This window comes from Aspergillus brunneoviolaceus, assembly GCF_003184695.1.
Source record: "Aspergillus brunneoviolaceus CBS 621.78 unplaced genomic scaffold BO95scaffold_20, whole genome shotgun sequence".
Classification (NCBI taxonomy): domain Eukaryota; kingdom Fungi; phylum Ascomycota; class Eurotiomycetes; order Eurotiales; family Aspergillaceae; genus Aspergillus; species Aspergillus brunneoviolaceus.
Window position 1 is genome coordinate 82,943 of NW_020290750.1, and position 12,693 is coordinate 95,635.

The 12,693-nt window shown below is 54.6% G+C and overlaps 5 protein-coding genes across 5 annotated transcripts; 4 read left to right on the top strand and 1 right to left on the bottom strand.

Moving 5' to 3' along the window:
• Positions 1-650: 650 nt before the first annotated feature.
• On the bottom strand, positions 651-1,705 carry BO95DRAFT_441060 (dienelactone hydrolase family protein). Its single transcript, XM_025586101.1, has one exon. The coding sequence runs from the start codon at positions 1,595-1,597 to the stop codon at positions 746-748; it is 852 nt and encodes a 283-aa protein (XP_025444039.1). The 5' UTR covers positions 1,598-1,705; the 3' UTR covers positions 651-745.
• Positions 1,706-1,932: 227 nt separating this feature from the next.
• On the top strand, positions 1,933-4,520 carry BO95DRAFT_358844 (Zn(II)2Cys6 transcription factor; the record flags this gene model as incomplete). The annotated part of the gene is made up of 3 exons (XM_025582424.1): positions 1,933-2,484; positions 2,541-2,921; positions 2,973-4,520. 3 exons carry the CDS (start codon positions 1,933-1,935, stop codon positions 4,518-4,520), a joined length of 2,481 nt encoding a protein of 826 aa, XP_025444040.1.
• A 433-nt stretch (positions 4,521-4,953) lies between these two features.
• On the top strand, positions 4,954-6,289 carry BO95DRAFT_461900 (uncharacterized protein; the record flags this gene model as incomplete). The annotated part of the gene is made up of 3 exons (XM_025588865.1): positions 4,954-5,096; positions 5,161-5,662; positions 5,729-6,289. 3 exons carry the CDS (start codon positions 4,954-4,956, stop codon positions 6,287-6,289), a joined length of 1,206 nt encoding a protein of 401 aa, XP_025444041.1.
• A 2,045-nt stretch (positions 6,290-8,334) lies between these two features.
• On the top strand, positions 8,335-10,605 carry BO95DRAFT_441062 (MFS general substrate transporter). Its single transcript, XM_025586102.1, has 3 exons — positions 8,335-8,745; positions 8,815-9,428; positions 9,504-10,605. The coding sequence occupies exons 1-3, from the start codon at positions 8,510-8,512 to the stop codon at positions 10,436-10,438; spliced, it is 1,785 nt and encodes a 594-aa protein (XP_025444042.1). The 5' UTR covers positions 8,335-8,509; the 3' UTR covers positions 10,439-10,605.
• A 617-nt stretch (positions 10,606-11,222) lies between these two features.
• Positions 11,223-12,415, top strand: BO95DRAFT_451707 (tyrosinase family protein; the record flags this gene model as incomplete). Its single annotated transcript, XM_025588103.1, has 4 exons — positions 11,223-11,525; positions 11,583-11,668; positions 11,729-12,050; positions 12,137-12,415. The coding sequence occupies 4 exons, from the start codon at positions 11,223-11,225 to the stop codon at positions 12,413-12,415; spliced, it is 990 nt and encodes a 329-aa protein (XP_025444043.1).
• Between the last annotated feature and the right edge of the window lie 278 nt (positions 12,416-12,693).

Genomic DNA, 12,693 nt, shown 5'->3' on the forward strand with positions numbered 1-12,693 from the left:
CTACGTACATGGCCTTCAGATTTGGCTGGGTTTCAGGACTATCTATTCGATATAGACCCTCCTCTTTGCTATTCATCACAGGATCTGGAACCTAAGACAGAAGGGCTCACTGAAGTAGTACGAGGTTATAGGCATCACTAATCTCCTTCCTCATTAGGCACAGGACAGGAGGAGCCGAGGATGAGCTTGTATGCCGGTAGCCTCTCTTGTATGCTTAGAGGAAAGGATTGCCATGGTAGATGTTGGAGCTGAAAGTTGTTGCAGATCCTTGTCCTTGCTGCCTAGGCCAAGCCGCCAACCATCTAGGATAGACTTCCTCCTCGCTTGGTTACCAAGGCTCGCGCCTTCATGTCATGGTGAAACACCGGCCCTGTTGAGAGGGTAATGCGGGATGTCTCTGGTTGGGGGCCTGATGCAGGGCGCACTCGACCTTTCAACTCATGAGATAACCATCCTGAAGTCAACATAGATGAAAACACTGCGTGCCATTCTCGACTGTAAGATCATATACCTATCTCTATTGGAGGACCTGCTTCCGTATGAAATCATACTGCAAGTATGGCAAGGTTGTTCCCAGCGTTGCCTCCTTCGCGGAGTATAACCCCCAGCTGAAAGATCTGACCATGCAAGGCTGCCAAGCCAAGAAAAGGGTCATGTATTATATTCATTATGCAAGAGTGGACATGATTAACTAAGAGAGTAATTCAAGGACAGATCTCGGCTACCTGCACAGCCATATACGCCCTCACAACCACCGAGCAAACCAGTCCAGCACCTGCTTCTCCGAATCCTCCAGACAAGCCCTTTCCAAGGGATCATCGGGATTCCCTCTGACCGCAAACCCGTGCCTACCCGGCTTGTACACTTTGTGCTGAATCTCCGGCAGCTGTCTTCCCTTCTGTCTCTCCTTCTCATGTACCTCTTCCACCTGACCCTTCATGGCAATGTTGACCCCCTGATCCTCCAACCCCCATCCGACACTCGTCGGAACCACCAGATCCGCGACATCCTCCGGCAACGCGACATGACTGGGATGCAGCGCGACCACCGCGTCCACGAGGGGGACCTTCTTCCCGTCCTGCCCCTCAATCTGATTCCTTTCCAGCCCAGCCCGGAGGGCGTACTTGCCGCCCCAGCAGAACCCGACCATTCCGATCTTCCGGTCGGCCGGGGTATCCCGTCGCAAGTTGGCCAGGAAGTCAAAGCACACCTTGTGGGTATGGGCCTCGCGATGTCTTCTCCACCACAGCAGAAAGGCTGGCGCGGCTGCTAGAATGCCCGTGTATTTGGCCAGAGTAGACTGCTTGCTGGCGTCGACGGGAAGCAATACGTCGGCCGTCTTGAGGGGAACGGGGTCGCCCTCGAAGAAGTCCGGGAGGTAGACGACGTAGTTGCCGGACTTGGCGTAAGCGTCGGCGATAAGACGGTTGTTGGGGAGAGGAAGGCCGAAGATATCAGAGTAAACAACAATGATAGCACGAGGATTGGTGCGATTCCCGGTCACGTAGACGTTGAGGCCGTGGAGCGGTTCCTCGCTGCCGACGGGTTGGCCGGCGTGGATGGTGCCTTTGATGCATTCGCAGGAGGGGGCGTCCATTTGGATAGATTTCAAATGATTCAAGAGGAAATGATGTGAGTGTAGTGTGAGGGATGACTTGGAATATGATCGTGATAATAGAGCGAGGGAATGAACAGGGGGAAAAAGGATACGGAATTGATTATATAGTATAGAAACTGACATCGGGTGGATCTCGCGTGGTTCTCGTCCTCTTCTCGGGGAGACAAATCGGGCTAGGCTGGATGATGCTGGATCTTATCCTTATCTGGACTTCTCTGAACTTCCCCGAGAATCGCGCGATAAGCCAGCCATCCTCCGTCAGCAACAACACCAACCACAACACCAACCACACTACACCGTCATGCAACTGCACCATGTCGCCCACTGCGCTAAACCCCCAGTCGGTCTCCGAACTTCGCGCGAATGCATCAACATCAGTCACCCCCGCCAAACCGCGCAGCTGTCTGGTCTGTCGCCAGCGCAAGGTGCGCTGCGATAAACAGTCGCCTTGCTCCAACTGCCGTCGCGGTAAGATCGCCTGCATCTCGCCCTCCACCATCGACCATCCCCCGAGATGGGCTCGTCGCTTGAGAGAATCGTCATCAACTCATCCGATCGCTGCGACTGTTGCGAGAGACAATACTATGGGGGTAGATCAGCTGATGGATAGGGTGAACACACTGGAGAGCCTGGTCCAAGAGCTGAAGCACCAGTTGGGACAGCCCTTGTCCCCCGAGTCCTCTGATAAGGCCAGCGTGTCTGGCAGCCACTCACCCGGCAGCTCGACTCGCGAGGACCATGCGAGTGAATCCTCTTCCAAGGCGGGCACCAATAACGTTCACACCCAGCTCGGACGGCTGGTCCTGCAGGATGAGAGTCACAGCCGCTATGTGAGCAGCAGCTTCTGGTCCCGTGTTGACGATGAGGTGCGTTAGTGTCGGTGCTGCAGATTAACACGAGGCCTCCTCTAACGGGCACAAAGCTTAATGGGCTAAGAATGGCCACCAGCACCTTATTAGATGACGACTCCGACAGCCCAGACCACGAATCCCCCGGCCAACAACCGTCACTTTCCCAATCAGAACGGACGGCAGCAGAACGCCATGCATTCATTTTCGGACTGGATCTGAATTCCGCCAATCCAGACCTCCGCGAGCTTCACCCCTTGCCATCACAGGTTCCCTTCCTGCTGGAGACCTTTGCGGAGAATGTCAACTATTTCTTAGGGGTTGTGCATATGCCTACCGTTTCGAATGTGGTCCGCGACTGGCGCAAAAGTGGCATGAAGTCTCTCTCGCCCTCCAATGAGGCCCTACTCTTTGCAATCTACCATGCCACAATAGCCTCGATGGAAGACGAGGATGTAGGATCTCTCCCCTCGGTGCTTCCCCATGTCGGATGCTGACCAAAGCAGGTTATGACCAATTTTGGCGCCTCCAAGTACGATCTGAATCTCAAATATCGTCGAGGGCTGGAGCAGGCTCTTGCTAAATCCGATTTTCTGAATGCTCCCGACATCGTCCTTGTGCAAGCATTCACCATCTTCCTCTATCTCTCCCGTCGATACGATAGCCCTAGGTACATATGGATGATGACCGGGTTTGTGATTCGGATGGCTCATTACCTGGGTCTGCATCGCGACGGCGCTCACTTTGACCGCTTCACCCCGTATGAAGTTGAGCTGCGCCGCAGGGCGTGGTGGGGGGTGTGCCTGTTGGATATACGAGCCTCCGAAGATCAAGGGACAGATTTAACTATCATGCAAGGGAGCTTCGACACGAAGCTCCCCCTCAATATCAACGACAGTGACATCAACCCCGACACCAAAGAGACTCCTCGCGAGCGCAACGGCTTGACAGACATGTCCGTTCCCCGACTCTCGGCACACATGACTAATATCATGCGAGACATGATGAGCCGTGGGATTGCGAAAGGGGTCGAGGGCATGCAGGAGCAAAGCCGCTCGGTGGACGAGATCTATCGCAAGCTCGACGAAGAGTACCTGCAACACACGGCTGGGTCCACCAATATCGTATCCTGGGTCGCCGTTAACCTGATTCGCATGGTGATGGCCAAGATGACGCTGATCGTCTTCCTGCCTGTCCTGTTCTCTTCTCCCAGCGAGGAGCTGACAGAAGCGATCAGAACCAAGCTGCTGTGTGCGGCTATTGAAGTGGCAGAGTACAACCATGCGCTCAACGCGGAAAATTCCGGTCGCCACCTGCGCTGGCTATATCAAACGTGCACACACTGGCATGCAATCGTGTACCTGTTGATCGAGATCTCGCGCCGTCCGTGGTCACCGTTCGTCGAACGGGCGTGGACCGCCCTGAACAGCAGCTGGTTGATTCCTGCGCCGTCGCCGGCCGTCGGAAGACGGGGCATTTGGGTTCCTCTCCGGAAGCTGATGGAAAAAGCGCGACGGCATCGTGACGCTGAGCTCACCCGACTGCGGTGCGATCAGGAGGCTGTTGCCAAACTTGAAGTCGAGGCCCAGAATGCTCCTACGCCATCCAGCCCTGGACTCCTAGGCGCAGGACCCCCCGTCAGCGAGGCTTACCGTCAGCGGTGGCGCCAGCTGGTTACTACATCAGTGGCGGACAACTCTTCGCCTGCGCTGGCTACCATCAATGAGGCGATACCATCTACCGATGCCGCAATTGCTGTCAATATCGCTAGTTCAGGATTGAGGATGCCGGATACGCACGGTGCCGCTCCGATGGGGCCCACGCCTGATCATTTGTACGGCGTGTCCGCTGCGGCTACGAATCCTGCTGTCAATCTTGCCTCCGTCCCTTGGACGTCAGCGGACGACATAATCCAGACTTTGGATATGGGTTTTGTGGATGCTAGCATGGATATCGATAGCGTTATGGACTGGCACAACTGGATCGAGTCGGCGAAGGGTATGGAATCGGCTGCAGGAGATAGCCTTTCCTCATGGTGTACAGTTCGCGATTAAAGAGATGTGTAACGCGACTCAACAGGGTTGAGGGTCATGATCTTCCGATTTCTCTTGAAGCACTACAAGGGCTGTTCTGGACATGATTGATGCTAGACAATCACGTGATTATATCGGTCATTCCGTCAATGCCACACTATGCCATTCTGGGTAAGTGTCGGTATCCCATCGCTCTCCCATAGATTTCTGCTCTCTTTGCATATCATCTTGAGGTCGACTCTTTTCACCTGCTACCTTAGATTGATGTTTACATCAAGCAGCATGAGAGAGGATATCTTAAAATCACGAACCTTGCGATATACTAGAGTCTTTGTGTCAAGAGCGCCCGAGGAAGAACGTTTCCATCTGAGTTGCACCTTGAAGCGGTCATCCAACTCATCTTCAACCTACTTCTTTGACAACCTGTATTACCTCTGATCTCAGCACGAGAACAATGTATCCAGAGTCCTTCTCTTGCTCGCATCCAGGCTGTGGACGAACCTACCGGCGAAAGGAACATCTTACACGACACCTTGCCAGCCATCTTCAACCTTCTGCCGCAGCTTGTCCATTCTGTGATAAGACCTTCTCTCGCAAGTAAGCTCTCTTTCCAGTAGAAACACTACAAAGATATAAACTCGACTGATACGAATTCTATTAGCGACACCCTTCGTCACCACGTCCGGTACAATCACCGCGACAAAAAACTGAATCCTTCCAGAGCTCTCAAGGCCTGCGATTACTGCCGGTCTCGCAGGACCCGCTGCGACGGAAGCGCCCCGTGCACACCTTGTCAGCAACGGGGGATACAATGCTCCCTGCAAAGCCATCAATCCATACGACCAGAGCTTGAATACGATAACAGCATCCCCAAATACTCATCTGCGTCGGCAGAGGCTTCCGAGATCTCAATTCCCCCGCAAGACCCACCTGTGCCCGGCCAAGGCCCCATCGATATCAATCCCTACCTCGAAGCCTACTTCTCCAAATTCCACCCCATCTGGCCCTTTGTGCACCGTGCCACCTTCTACATGGTCCACGAACCCCCGTTCCTCCTGCAATCCATCACGATGATCGGCCTTTGGGTCACCGAAGACACGAAGTCACAGCATGCTGCAGTTGAGCTGCACGAAAGATTGAGCTTATCCATTTACGAGCAAAGAGTTCGTCGCCCCCTCGAACTTCATCCTCATATCCTCATCCGTTGCCATCAATACTGATCAACCCAGGCAAAATGGCAAACCCCCGACCCATCCCCGAACCACCAATCTTGGCCAATAGCCACCTACCAAGGCATCCTCCTCAACATCATCTTCGCACTGATCACCGCCCCCCCCAATCCCCTCGACCTGCAACTCACCCGCAAACTGCCATCCCTCCAGTCAAAACTCCTGCTCGCGCTCATCAAAACCTGCCGCGAAAAGGACATGTTCTCGTACCACACGATGCGCGCCCAATTCGCTCAGGACTCCGTGCCAGAGGTGTACATCTGGCTTGGCATTGAGGAAGTCAAGCGCTTCGCGCTGGCACTGTACAGGGTTTGTAAGATGGTAGGAGTGGATGGGCATGAGCCTCAGGACCATGCGACCGAGCCAAACCTTCTCTCGCTGGCGGAGCTGCGATTTGCGATGCCCGAGCGGGACGGTCTGTGGGACGTGGGCTCGGAACTAGCGGAGTGGCTGGCGAGAGAGAATGTGAGCGACTACGCGGAGAGGAATCGCGAGGCAGATTGGATTTCGACTGCTGCGCGGGTGCTTCGTCGGGAGGGGGTGGGGTTTGGCTTGGTTTGATTTCTTCAGCCTTCAACGGGACGGTGGGCTTTCCATGAGTGCCAGTATATATTCAGGCCCAAATACTCAGCATAAACTATGTGCCTCGATCGATTATATCAGTTTTTAAGGCGCTTGCACCCTCGCAAGGATCTCATATTCAGGCAGCTGTGGACGGGGGGGGGGGGCAGCGTCGCCACCAGCTGCAAATTGCAGCGATTCCGCCTGCTGCACAGCACACGATAATTGCATTATGTGTTTGTACTTCTGAGGGTGTACCGCAGCCCTTGTCACAGAATATTGCCGACAGCTGCAGGCCCACTAGACATGGTCAGGACCGTTACTTGTCAGTCTTCGGCCGGGATTTTAAACCAATAGACCTGAACAAACACCCGAGTTGAGATCGTGCGCTAGCCACTGACATGATCGCAAATCTCTTCTGGATATGTCTCCGAGTTTGGGACTGGTTGACGAGTGTTCTCACGACCTATATTCTACTTCTTCTCGTTTTGGTTTTTTATCATCATAGGTTTGAATATTACAGACATAATCGGACTTGACAATGCGGTAGGTCAAGGTTTCGACAGGTACAACCTAGCCGAAACAACTCAGAACAGCACAAGCACAGAACCATGGGAGAGAATTTTTACTCTGAGGGCTGGACGAGTCTCTTCACTGCAAGGGTCAGTCACTAGGCTAGACTACCGTCTCCACAGCAGTCATGCAAGTCCATGCCGGCTGGAACCGATGCGGACCACCACGAGGCATTCCACCTGAAGTGCCGTGTCTGTCTGTCTGTCTGCCTGCCTGCCTGTCACTTCTGCAGTGCCAAAATGCAAAGCTCCAGGCAAAGCGCGCAATGCCCCGGTTTGGGACGAGGCCCTGGCGCTAGTGACCAACACACCGACCCACTTCACGGGACTATCAGATGATTCTAGCCCCGGTAAGGGTCTTGGCAGGTGAAAATTTTTCTACCGCAGACCCTGTCCATACCTCAGTCTATAGACTACTTCGTGGAGAAGGGTGCTATCATCTATGTGATGGATCATGACATAGGCGTGGAACCTTGATCAGATTAGATGTACGAGGGACGAGACCTTTCAGGCCTGCCCACTGGTACTAGTTGCATGGTACTCTGGGCACCATAATACTCTACTGTGTACATGTAAGATGGATCTAATCAGATGCACCGAGCGATGAGTAATCGGCTTACAGAGTGTCCGGTCAGCTTTGCTCGAGTGGAGACGAAACCTCGGACTATGGTACAGTGGTGTACAGTGGTAGAATCAGCCGACATGATGGCTGAGAATGACCTAAAGCTGACCGAATCCCAGCCGATGGCTTTGGCCAGGTGCAAAACCGTCGAAATTATGTGTTTGGCTGTCATCCTAGATCCGACATCGCAGATCGTCACTTCACTGCCCAGCTGGAGTATCTACCTCAAGCATCAATCCAAAGAGTGATGTAATTGAGTTTCAAGCAAGAACGCAGGAGGAGATCAGTGGCGCCGTGCGAGTCGCCGATCAGCGGTAAATGCAGGAAGGGTCTGGTGCTATTCGCCGCGTTTGCCGGGTGGGCCAAGGCCCTTTCCAACCTATCGAGTCTAAGTGAGGTCGGAGATGTCCGTTCACGCAAAGCATGAGCAAATAAGCTATGTTGACCACGAGGAGGAGGGCGAGGGAAAATTCTGCATTGTGCATGGTTGAGTGCAATTGGCTCTGAGGGGAAAGTTGGTCCACCCGGACTTGGCCGGGATGCGATGGGCAGCTGATTGGGTCGGGTCTTATCAGATCCATCCATTCCGATTATCTGATGCGCTTATCCTTGGGACGGGTTTTACACCCACGCACTGTGGCTGCACACTATGCCCACGGAAGGCTGGCCTGGCTCTGTAAGTACATACTGCCACGGCCCATGTCTCAGGTGGTCCAACAGGCAAAGTTGGGGGCTAAAGGCTAGCGTGCAGGTGCAACCACCCAAAACCCCGGCTAAGAAAGTCAAGCAAGTCAAGAAAAGGCAAGAAAAGGCAAGCAAAGGCAAGCCAGTCTAAGGCTGTGGAAGGCAAACTCCCACTAGCGCCGATTCTTTACCATCGCACCACACTTTGCGCAACTACGAACAAGTACTTGAGTACTTATAAATCGGCCTGATCCCCTTCCCTCCTTCCTCCCACCTTCTTTTCTTGTTGATCCTCACCCCTTTCGTCTCTTCTTACCACTCCCCCCCCCGCAACCCCTCACCATGGGTATTGTTACCGACCGCCTCCGTGGTCGCAAAACCAACCATGTCGTCGAGGACTTGGGTCCCGTCGATGATCATGTTTCCCAGGAGACTCCCTCCGAGGAACTGGCGCGTGCCGAGAAGGAGGCCCAAGAACACCCCCAGGAGGTTACTCGAGATGCCCCCATCGGTGTCAAGAAGGCCGAGGCTGCCGCTCTTGTTTGGACTAAGAAGGCTATCGTCATCACTTACGCCTGGTAAGCCGTTTCTGAATCGAAGGGGGTTATTATTTTGTTGCTGGCCTGGCTGACCAAATCGCCTGCTAGGATCTGGGTGTGTTATTTCATGTTGGCCCTGCACGAGTACATCGGCAGCAATGTCCTCTACTACGCCTACTCCAACTTCCAGAGCGCATCCCAGGTGACCACCGCCTACATCCTGGCAACTATCATCGGTGGTGTGTTGAAGTTACCGATCGGAAAACTGCTCGGACTGTGGGGACGTGCCGAGGGTCTTATGGTGTTTCTGGCTGTCTACATTGTGGGGATGATCATTCTCGCCGCGTGTAATGGCCCCAACAGCTTTGCGGCTGGCTATGTGTTCTACTGGATTGGGTACGATGCCATCTACCTGATTCTTGAGATCTACATCGCCGATACCTCGGGTCTCCGCAACCGTGCTTTCGCCTTCGCCTTCTCGACCACTCCATTCATCTGCTGCGCCTTCACCGGTTCGTTGGCGGCCAACTCGTTTGTGAAGACCTCCGGCTGGCGGTGGGCGTACGGCGCCTTCGCCATCGTCCAGCCTTTCGTCTTTGCCCCGTTGATCTACATCTTCAAGTACTACGAGCGCAAGGCGTACAAGCAGGGCCTGTTGACCCGCGAGTCCAGCGGTCGCACCACCCTGCAAACGATCGTCCACTACGTACATGAATTCGATGGTGAGTTTCTTGCCGTGTGCTGGCTTACCCGACCAACATTCCGCGTCTTCGACCATAACTAACAGGATACATCAGTGATCGGCGCGCTTATCCTAATGGCGGCCTTCGTCCTCTTCCTGCTGCCGTTCAGCCTGGCCAGCTATGGGCGAACCGAGTACCACAACGCCGCCTTCATCGCCGAAGTAGTGGTCGGATTTTGCCTGTTCTTTGTCTTCGCGGCGTGGGAGAAATGGGGGGCGCGGGTGCACTTCATTCCTTACGAGCACCTGCGCGACCGCACCGTGATCGGCGCATGCATGCTGGCCACCGTCCTCTACTTCAGCTTCTATTTGTGGGATAGCTACTTCTATTACTTTCTTATGGTGGTGTACGACCTCAGCATCACGCACACCGGCTACATGACCTCGATCTACACCGTGGGCTCCTGCCTCTGGTCGCCTGTGTTCGGGCTGTGGATCCGCACCACCAAGGAATTCAAGTACTCGACCCTGTTCTTCGCGGTGCCGCTGATGATTCTGGGCGCGGGCCTGATGATCCACTTCCGCGGCCAGGATGCGGATATTGGCTATATCATCATGTGCCAGATCTTCATCGCCTTTTCCGGCGGAATGATGGTCATCAGCTTCCAGATGGCGGTGATGTGCGCCTCCTCGCGCGAGAATATCCCCATCATGCTGTCTATCGTCAGTCTGTTCACCAGCATCGGCGGTGCCATTGGCGCGGCCGTCTCCGCTTCGATCTACAGCAACACCTTCCGGGATGGTCTGAAGAGTGCCCTTCCTGCCAGTGCTCAGGCCGATCTGGAGACGCTGATTGCCGGTGGGTACCTGACGCAGATGAAGTACGCTCCTGGCACGGAGGTGCGCGATGCCATCAACTACGCTTGGGGCTACATGGAGAAGTATCAGGCGATCGCGGCCACGGCGATTTTGGTGTTGGCCTTCCCGTCTGTCATCATGTGGAGGCACTACAATGTCGATAAGAAGCAGAACAAGGGAACGATGCTGTGAGCTGCTTATTTGCTATGCTGAGGGGAGTGGAATTGGGGGCGGGGGGCTGGCTGGTGTTTACGATAATGTCTTTTTAATACCCTAATATGCTGGATGGTTCGAAAAGCGATGTTCCTGTTGCGGCTATCAAATCTTTTAGACTACGATATCTAATTTATATCCTGTGCTGATTTTGAGTCCAACCTTGGTCCTTACACCCCCCGAGTGCGTAAGATGTATTTCCGAGCATCTACTCATTATGCCTTGCAAAGACCCATCCCGATATCTGACGGGCGGGTTCAGAGTCAACTACCACGACGGGGATATACAATTTTCAGAGATTTGCAATAGTTGTGCTGGGTGCCGACTTAATCTAGCTCTTTTGATCCTGAGAATCATTCAGTGGAAGAATTCCCAGTTAACGACGCGAAGTGGAAGAGACAAACAACAACTCCACGCCAGCATTCCAGCTGCATAGCCATGGCAACGGTACAGCGGGGGGCATATCTTGCCCCGACTACAGTGCCCCAGAACTGATAGGAGGATTGTACCGAGCCCGCATTCTTCGGAAGACACAGCCGAGAAAAAGCAGTGATTTTTCCTGGTTCGAAGAATGCAGGCTAGCTGCTATCGATGGCCAGTCCCTGGACCGCTGTACGAATGTCTCACTCGCTATCAAGCCGTAGATCAAGACACAACTTCGCAGGTTCAACTCTGCCTGGTAGATGCCCTTGTTTCCTTTCTTCGCTGCTCACCTCCCTCCTGACCTATACTGACCCAGCCTCTTTCCCCCTCACCATCCACAATGAGACACTCCCTTATCCTCAGCTTCCTAACCCTGGCGACAGCCAGTCAACCGCCCCGGCCCGGCCCAACCGTCGACTCCAACCTCTACGGCGGTGATTGCACGCGCGAGCGGCTCCAAACCCGCAAGGAATGGCGCAACCTCGACCGCTCGCAGCAGGAAGCCTACCTGGACGCGGTGCAATGCCTGATCGATCTTTCCGGGGAGACGGGGATGGCCTACACGACGAGCCGATGGAGCGATCTGCAGGCGCTGCATCGGTACTACACCAACACCGAGTACGGCGATGTGATCCATAACGTGGTGCGTACCTTCCAGCCACCGGGTGTACTCACATCACTGAGATGAAGAAATGGCCAGGGCCAATTCCTCCCCTGGCATAGATACCTGCTGCACATCCACGAGACACTCCTCCGGACGGAGTGCGGATACGAGGGTCCGATGGTGTACGCCCCCTTCTCCCTACCTTGTACATCTCCCGGCCCCACTAAATGACTGGTGGATAGGTGGTGGAACGAACAAGCCGACGCCGACACAGGGGACCTGTTCCGCTCGCCGATGTGGCACGACGATTCCCTCGGGGGCGACGGCACGGAGCCCGCCAACTGCGTGGCGGACGGACGCTTCGCCGATCTGACGCAGTACATCGGGCCGTACGACAACAACACGGAGCGGTGTCTGGAGCGCGAGTGGAATTCCGCCTTGGGAGTTCGAAACGTCAACAGCACGATGGTGGGCCAGTGCTTCGATCTGACCGGCTACACGCCCTTCTGGCAGTGCGTGGCCTCGTATCCGCACAAGGGGGTGCATCAGGCTGTTGGGGGCTTGGTGCGTTGTCATCCTTCTTCTTGTAGTGGGGGACATCGGGTTTGGGAAGGTGACGACGATACTGACGCTGATATTGTGGACTGTAGATGGCAGACGTCAAGGCCTCCCCCGGCGACCCGATGTTCTACATCCACCACGCCTTCATCGACCGCCTGTGGTATACCTGGCAGATGGTCGACCCGGACTCCCGACTGTTCGCGATGGGTGGGGCCTCGGTCAATGCCACGGATCTGCCTACTCCGGCGGAGGGTTGGCCGGAGACGACGCTGGAGTATAAGCTGGAGTCGTATGAGATCCTGCCGGGGGTCACGGTGGAGGATGTGATGAATCCGGTGGGCGGGTATTTGTGTTATGAGTATGATTGAGCGTCGTTGTTGCTGCTGCTGCTGCTGCTTGGCGATGGTTAGTGTGGCGTAGTTAGTCCGGACCACTTTTGTTGAAAAGCAGGCGTGCTGCTGTGCTTCTCAGGTATCAATTTGAGAGGCGTTGGCGTTAGGTTGGAGTGTAGCTTCTGTGGGAAGGCTGCTTTTGTCAGGCAATGGGCATGGGGCCTTTGCTTGATGGAAGATAACGTCACCATGTCGGATCATGATGCCGGATTGATATGCGGAGGTGCCTGTCCCGGCAGAACAATATGGTAGTA

Excerpts from the sequence above, each read along its gene's own strand:
- BO95DRAFT_441060 (XM_025586101.1), bottom strand. The coding sequence starts at position 1,597 with ATGGACGCCCCCTCCTGCGAATGCATCAAAGGCACCATCCACGCCGGC.
- BO95DRAFT_441062 (XM_025586102.1), top strand. The coding sequence starts at position 8,510 with ATGGGTATTGTTACCGACCGCCTCCGTGGTCGCAAAACCAACCATGTC. Across the intron at positions 8,746-8,814 it reads ATCGTCATCACTTACGCCTG|GATCTGGGTGTGTTATTTCA; the intron begins GTAAGCCGTTTC and ends ATCGCCTGCTAG. Across the intron at positions 9,429-9,503 it reads CTACGTACATGAATTCGATG|TGATCGGCGCGCTTATCCTA; the intron begins GTGAGTTTCTTG and ends AGGATACATCAG.